The sequence below is a fragment of the Aphis gossypii genome, chromosome 3 (genome assembly GCF_020184175.1).
Source record: "Aphis gossypii isolate Hap1 chromosome 3, ASM2018417v2, whole genome shotgun sequence".
NCBI lineage: Eukaryota > Metazoa > Arthropoda > Insecta > Hemiptera > Aphididae > Aphis > Aphis gossypii.
The window spans coordinates 10,054,317-10,070,483 of NC_065532.1; the positions used below are offsets into that span (position 1 = coordinate 10,054,317).

Consider the following 16,167-nt stretch of genomic DNA (forward strand, 5'->3'; position numbering starts at 1 on the left):
TTTCGACCATTAATATTTGCCGCCCTAGACTTTGGCCTATACGTAACCTAAGCGATAATACGGCCTTGAATATATGTATAGGATTGAAGGGTTTTACATGTTATATAATATTAATGAATTAAAAAAATTGAAAAGTTGAAAATATAATTTATCTTGTAAATCAATATAGTAGGTAAATCTGAAAATAAAAATTATGCATTGTTTCTATTCTCTAAACATATTATATTATACGCATTACGGTTTATCACAATATATTTTAATTTCTATAACAGGCCACTAAGACGTAGAAAAATAGGGATACAACATGCTACCGCGTAAATGATGACTCTGCAATGTACAAGTGCGTCATACACAAATACACAATACACAATGTTACAAGGTATAACTTTTGAAATTGCAATACAAACTACAAACACGCCACGTGGTCAAGGTCAATGAAGGTTCTGTAAATATAGCCTTTTAACTAACAATGCCTCAATCTTAGCCTGGACGGTATATCTCCACTTAGAATCTTTTATTGTGTACAATTATTTATCATTCAATTCAAATTTAACACATCCATTACAGCAATTCTACTGAATAACAAGGTAGGTACATTCAAAACCTAATAAACAGCAGAGCAAGTTTCAGTTCGTTTTATTTATGAGTAATAATTTTTTTTTTTTTTTTAGAGTGGTTCATCTAACTTCATACCTAATTTTCAAATAATTCAATTTATTTTAAAATAAAAACAAGTAAATTCTAAACACCTTATAAAATTAATTAAAGTTTATTCAGCCTCAAAAAGAGAAATTACTATGTTATGATAATAGTAAATATCCAACTGCAACAAGTTTTTAAAAACAAATTGATTTGTCACAAAATACCAAAATAGTCAACAGCAATACTTTTTAGTTCAGACCTTAAAAATATAATAAACTTGATGTAAAACATTTCAAGTAGGTTCCCAGATGTATCTTTGACAAACTAGACTCATCAAATAATCATATTGTATTTATAAACAGTAAGAATATTTATAGAATCGTGTAGTGTGTGACAAATAAATATTCAGTTACCACAATCTTTCTATATTTGTTAAAATAACAAACAATAGATGGTCAGTTGTCTAATACTAGTTGTTAGTTTCACAAATGTCGATGTTAAATTGTTATAATATATTTTAAATATTAGTCATTGCATAATGCAATATCCAAATAAATAAAATCATTATAATATTAAAAGGACAACAAATCTTAAACTATGGTAAAGAATAAATTAAAAGGATTAGAATTTATTATATTATGTTTATAATAGTTATGGGGAGCTGCCTCTTTACTCGATTCAATTGATGCTAACAAAAACTTATATCTAATTTTAAATATAATAAAATGGAGACTAAGTTATTTCATTATACAAGCAAAACTCATGCTTCAGGCAAAGAGAAAGTATTTTTCAAATGAAGACATGGATATTGACGGGTATAATCCAAATCATTATCATCCCATTCTTCATCATCACTGGATTCTGAACGTACCATTTTGATAGTTGCAACAATTGGCACAGTAGTAAAATGGTCCTCGGATATTGGCATTAAATTTTTTAACTTTTGCCTAAAAAAGAATATGTTACATAATTCAAAATATAATTCACATAATAAATACTGCAAAAGACTATAACATTGAAACATACCAAATGCTTCGATTCGCAACAGCAAAGACCTTGGGAAGTGGAAATCCATTAAATGTACTTGCTACAGGAATTGTATAAGCTCCCATGTCCTCAAAAGTAATCCAATCACCCATTTTCATCAATGGCATATTTACCAAATCAACAACTTGATCTAAACCATCACAAGTAGGTCCCCAGATGGAACTCTGACTAATTGGACTCATCGGATAATCCTATAGTAATGTTAACAAAAGCTTATTATACATCTAATCAATTAACAATTCAAATTCATTATTATCCAACTCACATTCAGAGGTTTGGGTACAACAACTGAGTGATCATAAAGAATACTATTGAAAGAACCATACACTCCATCATTAATAAAATACATGATATGGTTTTCATCATTTGAACGTTTTTTAATGGAGTGAATTTTTGTAGAGAGCGTAAATGCTGAAGCCACAAAGAATCTACCTGGTTCTGCTATGATGGTCACGCCATTGTTTGGAGGGAACCATTCATTAAGCGCATCATTCACAATATCAGCAATCTAAAACATAAATATATAAAATAATTTGAAATAAAAACTTAAATTACCTTTATAACAAAATACATACTTTATCCAATGAAGTGTTTTTATTTCCAGGAAATCCTCCACCAATATTCAGCAAGTACATATTCATAAAACCTAACTGCTGGGCAAGTCGAAAAATAGCTGCTGAAGCGGCGATTGCCCTTCGAAAGGCAGCCGGTTCATTGCATCCTGAACCAACATGAAAGCTTACTCCCACAACAGATAATCCCAAATCACGGGCCAATGACATTAATGCTGGTGCTTCAGTTAGAGGATCGCAGCCATATTTGATACCAAGTGGACACTGAGTTTCAGTTGCATCACAACGAATTCGTATAACCAAGCTAAAACAACCAACAAAATATTAACTAACTTTGTATCTTAAATTAGCTATTATTAACTTACTTGCAAGATGGATGAATAGATTTAATTTTGTACAGTTCCAGTTCATTGTCAAATGTTGTCAAATCAACACATTGACTCATGGCATACTTAATATGTGAAGTCATTTTTGCTGGATTAGCGAATATTATACGTGATGGATTCACCCCCAAGTCCAAAACTTTTTTTATCTCGGCCTAAATAATAAAATAAAATTATAAATCTAATCTATATCTATATAATTTTTTATTAAATATCCTTACTTTGGAAGCACAATCGAAATTCGTTCCAAATGCAGCTAAAGTTTCTAGCACAAGGGAATTGTCGTTGCATTTTACAGCTAAAATATATTTTTAAATTAATTGTATACACACATAAATAGCATATTATGGTATCATATTTATTATTTTTATATACATTTTAAATAAATAAATGAATAATAAATATGCACTTTAACCTTCTTAGGCTATAATATTGTTTAATGTTAAACCATCAGTAAAAATTGAATACAAAATAAACAACATTAAAATATGTCTATTTACTTTGTTACTATTTTAATACTATATAAATGTAGGTCCTGTAACCAATTTCAGATATTATCTAAATAATAACATTTATTTAGTGTGAACAAAATTATAATAAAAATGACAGTAAAATGATCTTATATCAGTAATTTTACTTGATACGGTTTGCTATTGCTATGATAAGTAAATAGCAAATATAACAGGTACACAAAACTATTTATTATCTAGATATTTTTTTTTTATTCATCTATTATCTCATCCCAAATATTTTCAACTAAATATCTTTTATCCATCTAAATCTTACAAATGTCTAGTTAAACTAACGTGATAGTATATTTAATATACTATAAATTATTATAGTATTATAGTTTTTTAGTATTTTAAATACATACTAATTCATGTAAAATTTTTTTATGGTTTCACATAACCCCTTATCTACAGTATATTCAACTTATATCATTCAGCTATAGAATATCCCGAATTAATAAAACACTTTGTTTATTAGTACTTGACTATAGAATATGGCTCAAACTGCGAACAATTTCACTCTAAAAATATTATTATTTATTGCAAATAATCATTGATAAAAATAAATGAAATTCAAATGACTTGGAAATATGTATTATGGCTATACATGAAATATCTTATTCAAATATAAATAGATAATAATATAGTTAAATTTTTAAACAATAATAATATTAATAATATTAAAATCAACATTTCTAATTATCCTAATAAACCTACATTACAAGTACTAATTCAAGTTCATCAATTTATTTTAATTTAGAATAATAAACATTATATATTTCTAGTTATGGAAGATTATTTTAATAAATATACAAGATTTATAAGAATATTTAAGAATAATATACATAAACAAACAAGTAAATAAGTTTTTAACATTTAAGCAACTTATGATAATAGATTGGAGTTTCAGCAATTCCAAATACTAGTAAAAATTAATTATAGATAATGAAAATTATTAAAAATCTGGCCATAATTTTAATTTTTCAAAATACCTACTGTGATAAAAATGATATATTTTTCTAATTCAGAAACTGACCTGAAGAAAATTCTCGTACAATAGAACCAAATTCTAATAGTGACTTGAAAAACTCATGTACAAAACAAATAAGCACTTCTCGTCTTGAAAATCCTTAGTTATTTTTCATCAAAAACCCAAGATTCTTGATTCTAGTTTTTTTATATATTGAATCTATGCGGAGTCCAAATGACAAATCTGAACGAAAAACAACTCCTAAATCTGATATATTTAATACATATTTTTTATGATCAATTTTACAAGAAAATATGATGGTATTGTTTTATATTAAGGGACATACATAACTATTTATCACATTGTATTTCATACAGTTAGGTATCACTGTTTATTAGAAAACTATTTAATTATTCCTACATAATTTAATAGTTATCAGTGCTTTTAATTATAAAATGAGTACTAAATCACTCACAAATTACAAAACATAATATTACTAACATATTAAAACACTAAAATTTTAAATTAAAAAAACAAATGATAATAATGTCAAGATGAATCTTTGAATTGGAAAATTGTTTTAACCTAATGAAATTAATATTTACAGTTTATGACCTATCAAATAAAAATTAATAAGTCAAGATTAAATGGCTTCCTATGACAATTTAGTATACATAATATTGTTAACTAAATATTGAAATATCTGAATATCTCCTTAATATAAATGAATTATTAAAATCATTAAACACAGACAAGACGAATAATTTATAGAAATAAGGTAATAAATTCATTATTCTACAGCAAAAGAGCAAGGCAACTAGTTCAATATTATCTACAAAGATTGTTATTTGAATTGCAAAATTTTAATCATTAAACAGAATATTACATTTAGAAATATTTTGATATTATACTACAAATAAAATAAATAAAAACAAACAGACTAAATATAACCTAAAATATTATTATTCAATTAATACTCATAGTTAAATTGAAATAAATTAATTTAATGCACTATCTATGAATATTGTATAATACATCTAACATTATACAGTTTTATAAATATTACCTTATAGATTTAATATAAAAATATACCTAATTAAATTTAAAAAAAAATTTGTTCAAACTCACCATAAAAAGGTTTTACCCGTGGTAACTTTTGCTGCCATATTCTTATTTTATCCACAAGATCACCAACATCAAATATATAAAATGGATCTGATATTTCCTAAAAATATATATATAATATATAGTATTATATGTAATTAAACAATATCTTGTACATAAAAGAGTAGTAAAGCATGTATGATCAAATATTACCTTTGTTCTAACTATATCCTTTATGATTTCCTCAACAGTCACTTTATTATCAATGACATGGATTTGTTCTTCAAGTCCACAAATTCTCATACTTATTTCGCTTGAACAATACAACTAGTGTCTTAGATACTATATTTAAATCACCGAAAATGTTAGTGAATTGAAAAGGTAAACTGAAAACAAAAAACATTAGATTAACACTAAATCATTTTCAATTAAAATTTCAACTATTATTTAGTAAGATAAATTTATTATGTAAATAAATATAATATTATAAATATAAATTGTATAAATATTTAAACAAACATAATAAATACTATAATTTATAAGTATTTAAAAAAAATCTCAATGGATCAATACATAAAATAAAATTCATATATTTACATGCATCACATAACTTATATTTATTTTTAAAATATTTTTAGTTTTAAAAATTAATGACTACCAAAATTTAAGATATTTATTTGACAAATATTTTAAGTCCTTAATAGGAAATGTATAAAAATTATAATATTAATTTAAATAAATATTTTTTTTTCTGTTAAAATACAATGATAACACTATAAAAAGTTTAAAGTGCAAATTAGATAACAATTTGCTATCAAATATTTTATTTAATTTACTTCTTGAAACACATTATACTATTTTATCTAAAAAAAATTAAATAGTAGAGATATAGGTATTACCTATGAATACTAATTACTATTATCTCTACTAAGTCATACTAAGATACTTAATATAGCTCATTAGTCATACTAACTATTGTCTATTATATATTTATAATACAATAACTTGATGTAGGTGTGATGTATAGGGGAAGAACTATAATTATACTCAATACAATAAAATAAAATTATCAAAACACATCACAAAAATTCCAACCATTTCAAAATAATTTGCAAAAATATTGCAGGTAAGTAACATATTATACTTTATTTGAACACTTAAAGATAATCTAATAATTTAAATTATAATTGGGTACAAAAAAAAAACGTGTTTAATCATTTTGTAGTTATTTTACATCATCCAACTAAACAAAAGTGTTAATCATAGGGAATAAAAAATATTTACACAAACCATTAATTTATTTTATTATTTTATGACAAATGAATATAAATAATATAAAAATTATATTAACAAAATATATCGTTATCTGTTTTATACATAAAATTAATTTAATTTACAAATTAATAATTACATTTATTTTATAAGAAATAATACTATTCATTAAGAAAAATTAATAATTTTAAGTAATTAATATCCAATCAATTTAAATACCTAGATGGTTTAATAATCTTATAAAAATATTTTTTTGTTTAATTCTTAAAGAATAAACTAGTACATTTTTGTTTAACTACTAAAAAATATATTACTTACGAGGCAGCTTTGTAGTGATATTTTATTCAACAGTGTAACGCTTAATCACAATGTCAGCAACGCCACGGTGGATCTACGTTTAGTCCAGTTTGCCAATTCACTGTACGCCAAGCGTTTCCTGTTGCACACCACTTTACCAGCTGACGCTGTCCCTGAAAATTTATTTATTTTTTTTAAATATTTTAACAACACAAAAAAAATATATGAAGATCTCGAATAATTCTTAATAACCTACCCTGGTGTTTTAAAAAATACTATTATTTGCATAATATATAAAAAATAACCAAATGTATGTAATTGAAACATGTAGCACGGAGAGCTATAAGCTAAAGAATGAAAGCTACTAATGGAAACATTTTTGATATATCAGACAAATTTATCTTATCAGCTCATATAAATAAAGATCAAAGGGCATTATTTAATTGTATAAGTTGTGTAACACCATTTTTACAATTTATATTGAACATTTAATGATACCAAATAGTTAAAAACATATTTTGAATTACCTTTTAAATTTTGTTTATTTAAATTTTAAATTCAAACAAAAATAATTTTAAAAATTTTAATTCAATTGCTCTTTAAAGTAATTAATATTTCAACAAATAAAATCTAATCACGTGTTTAAATGACTGCCATAGATAACAATACACTTGACATTTAAATGATTAGTATAATTAATAAAGATTAACTAAAATTCTAAAATATTTTTCAAAATTCTATGTTAGAATTATTGTTCACTAGATAGTCAATCTAAAGACTTATTAATGCCACTGAGTAGTATCTTTTGAATTATGTAAGTATATTAATAGATATAAGAAGTGTACAACAGCAATTTTAAAAGATTACTATATGACATAATGAATAATAATAAAAATTGTGCGTATTTTCTTATACATGTCATCCTCACTCTACGCTCTTAGTTAATACTCAAAACACTTAAATGCGCATTATAAAGGATCCTGAATAAGTTTCATTAAATTGACCTTGAACATTTTACAAATAAGTATTTGACAATATAACATTGTCAAAATTTAACTACCTTTAACCTATACTTATATATTGGTATTAAAAAAAAAACTAGTTTTTAATAAATCAATTGAAATTTAAATTTTTGATTGATCACAACTGAATAAAAATATTTGTTCACTTATTATCACTTTTAATGGTAAGTATCAAGTAAACAAAGTTAATATGTATATTGTATATATATTTCCTGTTTCAACACTTAAAGGAAGATTAAAGTGATTTGATAATCCAAGAGTCTAAAGATTTTTCAACAGATTTTGTTTTGTAAGACATCTATTAAATCATAAACATGATACATATAACTAACAAAAAAAATTTGAAATTTGAGTGCAAATAGTATAATTTTATTTGTATAAGGTAAAAAAGTACAATAGCAAGATGAGTCCAGCATTGTAAGTCAAAATATCATATAATATCTGGTGATGAATTAATATTTATTTTAAAGTATTTATTATGATGAAAGAACAATCTCTTTTCTATGAGTACAATTATCTTATCTCCCCATTTGAAGTGATATCTATCTGTAAACACTATAAATTTAGTAATTATGTAGGTAATATAATATGACGCATTGATACAAACTTAGAAAAATGTAAGAGTATTTTTCTATCTACAACCCCCAGATAATAATAGTTTATTCCAAATTCATATTTTCCTTTAAATACTAAATTCAAAGTTATTTTTTCATCTTATACATTGAAAACATTATTCTAAACTGAAACTCTCTGGTGTAGTTTATTCTATTTGTTTCCTTAATAATAAGAGTGAAAAAAATGTTTCATTAATATATTTTCGTATCAGCAAGAACTAAAGCGCCAAAACTTGGGTTTAATTATACAAATTCCATAAGTTTAATCATTGTAGTATAAAATATAATTTAGTATTGCGTTAAAAGGATTTAGAAGTGAGTGGGCAGTAGGGAGATAGCTGAAATTTGTGTTTCTAATGAATTCAGGGCGTCTTGGCAGAAGACGGCACATCAGAATGTATTAAGAAAATGTAAAAATGTATTATTTTCCTACGTTTACTTCACTTGCAGCCTACTATACGAATGCCCTCCAGCAACAAACTGTGACACAGTGACGTTTGCAAATCGTCCATGTCTGCTGTTAGTAAAAATAATTATCTGAACGAATTGGGCTTACCTTAGAAGTGGAACACCACCCTAACTGTTTTCTGTTTAATGGCGAAATTTTGACTGTAGGTTAAAAACAGGTAAAAAACGAAATAAAATGCATAAATTTTACCGACGTTCGGACAGACGGGAGCGGTGTGTCTAAAAGGACGAAAACATGTATTTTCGATAGTAGAAAGATAATTATTGTTTTTTATCAAAATCGTGGGGAAAAAATAAATGGAAAAAACACATGGAAACAGTGTGACCTCGAGCGAATATAATTGTGGTTTTCGCGAGCAGAGCAATATCGTTCCAACACGAAATATGTCAACAAATACTCGTCGTCCCGTGCGGCAGACCAGTGGCGAATGGTGAATAGCTTTCGAGACTCGATTTTCTACCGAGACACTAAGTGGACGACAGGTTAATACAATTAAAATAAGTAGTTGGTATTTAACGTTAACAATAATGATTTGTAATTTGTATGGTAATGTAGTATATTTATAATCGTTAGGTTATTTCACATTGGCCTCAGGTATGCCACTCTAGACTAGTCGAGACCCGAGAGGGGTTACAAAAGGGTGTGCCACTCCTGTCGCACACCCTGAAAATCCAATCATTCGTATAATATATTAATATTATAATAAGTATTAAATATTAGTCTAGGTGGATGGGCGTCTACGACTCGCTGCCATTGCAACTTGCCGGCCTTATTTGCTTTCATGTATTAAAATTTTTTTACGTCATCGTGCCAAAACGTATTTATCATCGCTCTGACACCGATGATGAATAATTTGTTGTTTATGTATCATCTGCTATGGCAAATACGATAATAACCCAAACGATAGTTTTAAAATATCTATGCTGAATATTTTCGTTCGTTAAAATATCGATTCTACATTCCTATGTAAGTACCTATTTACAATGTACACCTTTCATCTATACTTACTGCCTGATAGCTTCCTATTTAAATCTAGACTTGATTTTAACAACATTTAGTGTTGTTAAAACGACTATCTTTGAACTAGAATAAGAAACTTTCCATGTATGAAAAATTACATGACAAATTGACAAACTCTCAAAATATATGTGTGTGTATTAGGGTGGCCCTTAACTTATTCCTGTAAATTTTTTTTTTAATCATACAGTTTACGGCATCCACCCATTTTTTGTTAATACCCAAACAAATAATACTTGCAAAATTTGAAATCAATCATTCAATGTTACACCGTGCCCCCGGGCACTTGAAGTTGAGTAGTTTTGTCATTTTTACAGAAAAGTCAATATATTGTGCCATAACTTTTTTTTTCAACCAAAAAATATTAAACAATAAATATCTTGTCGGAAATTATATGAAGATCTCAAAACTGTGTATAGTACTACAGTGAAGGTATATATAGTACATTAGTACCTTAAGTTTTTTGGCAGCTAGATACTATATAAAATATTAAAAGGGATACATCCCTAGTTATATTATATAACAAGTAGTTTAAAAAGTGAATAAAATCATATTAAAATATTTAAAATAGTAATGACTAATGATCATTTTATTATTTTAACCCATAATTGAATTACCAGTATAAAGTACTTACCTAAATATAATTATATAATTATTGTAATTATAAATATAATGTGAACACTAAAGGGAGTAGGGGGTATTAGATGAGCTCTCCACTTTTTGTGCACCCCTAAAAATATTGCCAATATTGGTATACACAATGGCGTATTAGGGATTCCTTTGAGGGGGCAAATATGACTTAAATTAGTTAAATTATCGATGCCAAACGTCCCGCATTTTATTACCTAGGGATAAAATGATAATTGAAATAAACATTACTATAATCATATAAATATAAGCTAAAATAATTAAAAGGGGGCCAAGGGGAGATATATTTGATATATCTCCCTAATCTCCCCTCGTAAATACACTACTAAGTATAAACATATACTGTAGGCGTGAGCATAATTTGTGCCAGCATCACATATTATACGTTTGGCATCTACACATGCGATAAAATTATCCAAGTACAAATATAAATTTAATTTAACAGTTTTAAAATAATATATAATATAGGAAATAATAAGTATAGAAATAAACTTTGAAAATTTCACTAAGTCATATATCTACCCAAAAACGGCACTAAGAATAATATTTTCCATCCATGAAGTCAGTAAGTTACCCAGTTACCATAACACAAAATGAAATCGTAAACAAATTTAGTTTCAAGGTAAATGTTGTTTTATCATTTAAATTTCTAAACGAATCGAAATCCAATATAACCTGTACCTATATGAATACTTCCTGTTTCAAATAGAAAAATAAGTTTTAAATCTGACTGTATTTCACGAGACATGAGTTTTTCCGTGCGGCAGATATTGGTTGAAACCAAAAATGCGTCGAATTACAATAACGAATAATAACCATGCGTCTATGCCCGTTTTGCCCCCCTTTTTTTTTTGTAAGTTGTAACGTCTTGCGTGATGACCGTGAAGCGTGCTGTGTTAACCATGCGCCCGACTATCCCCGCAGCTATGAAACATGAAATCTCTACAAAGTACAGATAACCTACAAATTATATACTTAAAGGCGTACACGAACTGTTCGGAGGTCGGGTCAGTGACGATATTATACAGCAGAAATGATGACGCGGGACATTATAATTAAACCGCTTTATAATATCACCAGCGTAGCCGCATGTAAATATTGAAATAATAAATAAACAACTCTGTGACACGCGTGCGTTACATTGTTATTTTCCTAAAACGTTATAATATTATGGTGAAATCAATTAAACTGCTGAACACTGTTTAAATGTCCTAATTTGTTATTTAATTAGACATATTCACCGAGTGTACGATTGCTGATAAAATATATTATGCTCTCGTCCATCAGACGTTCAGACCATCCTGTAAATCTGAATTCTGAATTATTAATAATTAATGAATTGCGATGATGATTATGGCTCATGTGGTTACACTGCCTATCACAGGTTCGACCAACGGTAGTAATAAATAATTCTACTTCGTGTAAGGTCTTTTCGCTAATGGAAATTCGCAATATTCGCACACTGTTTTGTACTATTCGTATTATTGTTTCGTGCAGGCTTACGATGCACTTTACTGAAAATGTTGGTAACACGTTAGCTACACAATTATAGTGGTAATTACTTATTTCTATAGTAGCAGTACAAACTACAAGTTGAATACTGTGTATCGACGACACAATTAAATTAATTGAAGCCACGAAGGCACCGTTAATTATATAGTAATAATAATTATTTACATTTTACGATTTACCAGTGGCGCACCAAAGTTGGTAGACTCCGGGCCTAGACCTCTCACCCCCTCCCCCGTTTGGAGCTTGTCAAATCAATAATTTTTAAGGTTATAATAATGTAATAGTTGTAAACTTGTAAATTTAGTTTAATAATATTATTTCAAATTGAAAAGCAGTATTTTTTTTTTAAAATTACGATGCTAATAAATTTGTAGTTCATTCTCTGAACGTCTCCCCTTAAAAAAATACTGTTTGCGCCACTTAAATGTACAATGTATTATGTGATTAACAGTATATTATGTATGTAGGTATTACTTTCTCATTATTCAAACTAACGTTTAATCCGTAATTTAACTGTCCGAAAGGCGAAATCGAATTCAAAAGTGGAAATCTTCCTAAGCTGAATGTCACCGCTTGACAACATTGGAATTGCATTAAATAAATCCGGAAACAATTATTTCGTGAGATTAACTGCGTATTGTAATAATTTAAAAAATAAATAGTTTAAGCCATAGCAAATTCATTATAGGAAATTTATATTTATATGGGTATTATTTAAATTACTTAGGTATTAAAGTAGGTACTTATTTTAATTATGATAAATTAATTATTAGCCTAGTATTACGAGAATATATTTCTAATATATTCTACTACTTTTTCTTTTTTTAGCTTAAGTACTAAGAAAAAGTATAATTATTATATTACAGCGATGCATAATATAATAGTTGAATTAGTTGGAGGTGGTTCAATCTGTGGTGAAAATAAGGTGGGGGACTGGGACTTTGTGATGCAATACATAAGACATAAGTAACCTGTAGCTCGACACTTATGTATTATAATTTATAATATTATAGAAGTATAGAATTGAAAAATAACGAATATTCCCTAAAGATTAGGCGTGTTCTACACCTAGCAACTTCGTACTTTATAACCTATAAAAAGTAAAATGCTCTTGTAATAAAAATGTTGAATTACCTACATCTTGTATAAACTCTACATTACACAAACATGATAGAATTAACTATTGACCGATATATTCGTTACAATAACATTCACGCATGATTAACTGTATAAGGCTTATTTCCAAGGTTTAATAATAGACAATAGTATCTACGCTGTGTACATATTAAATATCAATACGTTATAACTTATATTACAGAGTACAGACTATCGAACTCCGTACGACTCGATACAGTTTCCTATTAGAGAGATACTGCTGCTAACTATTCAACTATTATAGAATTTAAGTTACATACTTAGTAAGTATTATTTGTTTATAAGTATTTAGTAAGAAATTAAATCAATAATAATAACTGTAAAAGAATTAATCTTGATTGTTTAAATAGTAGGTAAATCACCGATCTACCACCGATTACGATTTACGCTAATAATATCTTTATACAGGGTCGCACGACTCTTCCTATAGGTTATAGCGGATATCTTACATTTAACTGATCACTCCTTGGTTTCATTACACGCCCTTGCAAAATGTAGAATAGTAAGAATATTTTTTGAAATATTATGTGTCATAATTATACATGTGTTAATTTTATAATTAACGTAAAAATTAATGTTAATAATATTTCAATCTTGTGGCTCTGTGTATTTTAATTGTTCTTAAATAAAAAAAAATCAAGATAAAAGACACGATAACGGGCAATTACGATGTTTCACTGTTCACAATAGGGATAATATTCTTGAGATAATTCAATAATTGTTGTAAAGGTATTGTTGATATAACCTATCTGGTTATATTTATCAACAATTACTTAACACAATTACACGTTACACGTGCAGTAAAGTATTACACATTTACATGAGTACACGACATTACGACAACAATAAACGTGTTTATAAGTTATAACTATATTAATAATCTATACATCCGAATTCTTTCCTAACTCCACGATATTTTCTCATAATATTTTCTTAACTACAACTTCAAACACTTATATAAAAATAATTAACTAATTATATAATATAGACCAATGCCAGGTCATCAGTGGTGTCTAGTTTTTTTTTTACTCGAGTACCATATAAAAAATGTAAATTCTTTGTTGACCACAACATAAAATTTACGTCGTAAATAATCATATTTATAATTTTTAGTTTTATAAAATGCAATACACAATATACACAACAAATTAGTCCTAGTTTTTAATAATTGTTAAGTCATACCGTTATTTTGAGATGTATTAATAGATATTTAAGTTTAGTGTTATATGGTTTTCTAAACTTACTAAACTTATTTAAAACAAATTTATTGTTTTGTTAGTTATTTTTATTATTGAATGTAGTATAATATATATACATATATATTATACTTCATAAAAATGTTCAATAAAATACAATTAAAATAAATATAATATTATAAATAGTTCCATCATAGGCACAAATAAAACTAAATTTCTTGAGGGACTTAACTCCCCTTAAGTACCATTTTGAAATTAACGTGAGGCATATCCTCTACATCTCCCCCATACTATATTTATCCGATGTACAAAGACAAATTATTATTTACGTTAATAATCAGTAAATAAGTACCTAATAACTAATAAGTAATATATTATAATATAATAATATACCTATATATTATACACAATTTACATTTTACATTCAATATCTATCTTTTATCTTCTATAATGGAATATTTAACAAATAAACACTCATTTTCTGTGACGATTGACGAAAAAGTAAATGGTTGGATCATATTATTTTCTTACCAAAATAAGCATTTATAGTATACTGCGGGTTAGTAAAAACTAATAACTATGGCCGTATGTAGAAATGTTAGTTGTTACTGAATAATGATAATAATATAGAATATTATTTATAGTTTTGATTTCTCGAAATCTGGAAATTTGGATAATCTTGATGATGTATATTTCGTATACCTATACAATTTACACTTCTAAAAATATATTTTAGAGGGTTTATTCGTTAACTATTTTGATTAAGCTAGAAGCCATCCCAGAATTTTTACTCTCATAAGACCAATGTTTCCTAACCTGGGAACGTATTGCTAGGGAGGCAAAAGTTGTCATCTCGAAGTAAAATTTGTATTTATTTAATTGTAATATATTATAATATTATGTATCAATTTTTTCAATTTATAGTAAGGGGCACGAGACTTTTGAAAATCTCCAAAGGAGGCGTAGAATAAAAAAAAGGTTGGGAACCATTGATATAGATTTATAAATTATGACGTGTAGTCATGCTTCTGAATCCAATATTTAATTTGCATTTCTGTGAATTTCAAAAGTGCTGAGTGCTGACAGTATATTATCTGATGTGATACTGATAACAGTTAGTCTAAAATAATACATTATACTAATTACAATTAAATTATAAAAATTATAAAGAAGAAAGAACAATATTATTCTAATGACCGTATTTCATACCTTTGAAGTTTTATTTTTAATAAGAATAATAAATAATAAATTATCTTTAAAAAAAGAAAAACACTTAATTAAATTTCCTACTGTAGTAACTATTCTAACTAATAATATATAATTGAAATTAAAATTAAAATAAGACACAAAATAAATATGAAATTGTTCTTAATAATTTGTATTGCAGCTTATGATTACTTTTACTTAACTGTAACGTGATCACAATCATTAAAATAGGTATATATAGTATACTATAGAAGTATAGTCTAATCCTAATGTCTATAATATCTACGTAAATCAGTTATTAATTTTATTTATTTAGTTATTAGTTTATTACTATTTAGGCACTGATTAGTAACTAATTTTACCTCTTGACCCAGTTGACCCTTATAATATTATTAAATAAGTTTATTTCGATACGGATATTAACATAACTACATATTGTTTAATTTTGAATATTCAGACATTTTTTTTTATATACAAGTATATAATGTTCATTACAATTATAGTATAGTAAAAATTATAAGTGTTAATTCAA

The 16,167-nt window shown here is 26.5% G+C and overlaps 1 protein-coding gene across 2 annotated transcripts; it reads right to left on the reverse strand.

Moving 5' to 3' along the window:
* Positions 1 to 1,046: 1,046 nt before the first annotated feature.
* LOC114127502 (ornithine decarboxylase 1-like) lies at positions 1,047 to 9,274 on the reverse strand. 2 transcript variants are annotated; one of them, XM_050203185.1, is made up of 10 exons: positions 8,989 to 9,274; positions 6,818 to 6,969; positions 5,441 to 5,613; positions 5,252 to 5,348; positions 2,866 to 2,942; positions 2,627 to 2,799; positions 2,265 to 2,565; positions 1,955 to 2,197; positions 1,669 to 1,880; positions 1,047 to 1,589 (listed from the first exon to the last, which is right to left on the reverse strand). In XM_050203185.1, the coding sequence occupies exons 3-10, from the start codon at positions 5,528 to 5,530 to the stop codon at positions 1,403 to 1,405; spliced, it is 1,380 nt and encodes a 459-aa protein (XP_050059142.1). In that variant the 5' UTR covers positions 5,531 to 5,613; positions 6,818 to 6,969; positions 8,989 to 9,274; the 3' UTR covers positions 1,047 to 1,402. The 2 variants fall into 2 exon arrangements, with proteins under 2 accessions (XP_050059142.1, XP_027847549.1); XM_027991748.2 differs by lacking the exon at positions 8,989 to 9,274 and adding an exon at positions 7,053 to 7,215.
* Positions 9,275 to 16,167: the final 6,893 nt, after the last annotated feature.

Coding starts and splice junctions, on each gene's coding strand:
- LOC114127502 (XM_050203185.1), bottom strand. CDS start 5,530: ATGAGAATTTGTGGACTTGAAGAACAAATCCATGTCATTGATAATAAA. Junction 5,349..5,440: donor AGGATATAGTTAGAACAAAG/GTAATATTTGAT, acceptor ATATATTTTTAG/GAAATATCAGATCCATTTTA. Junction 2,566..2,626: donor TCTATTCATCCATCTTGCAA/GTAAGTTAATAA, acceptor TGGTTGTTTTAG/CTTGGTTATACGAATTCGTT.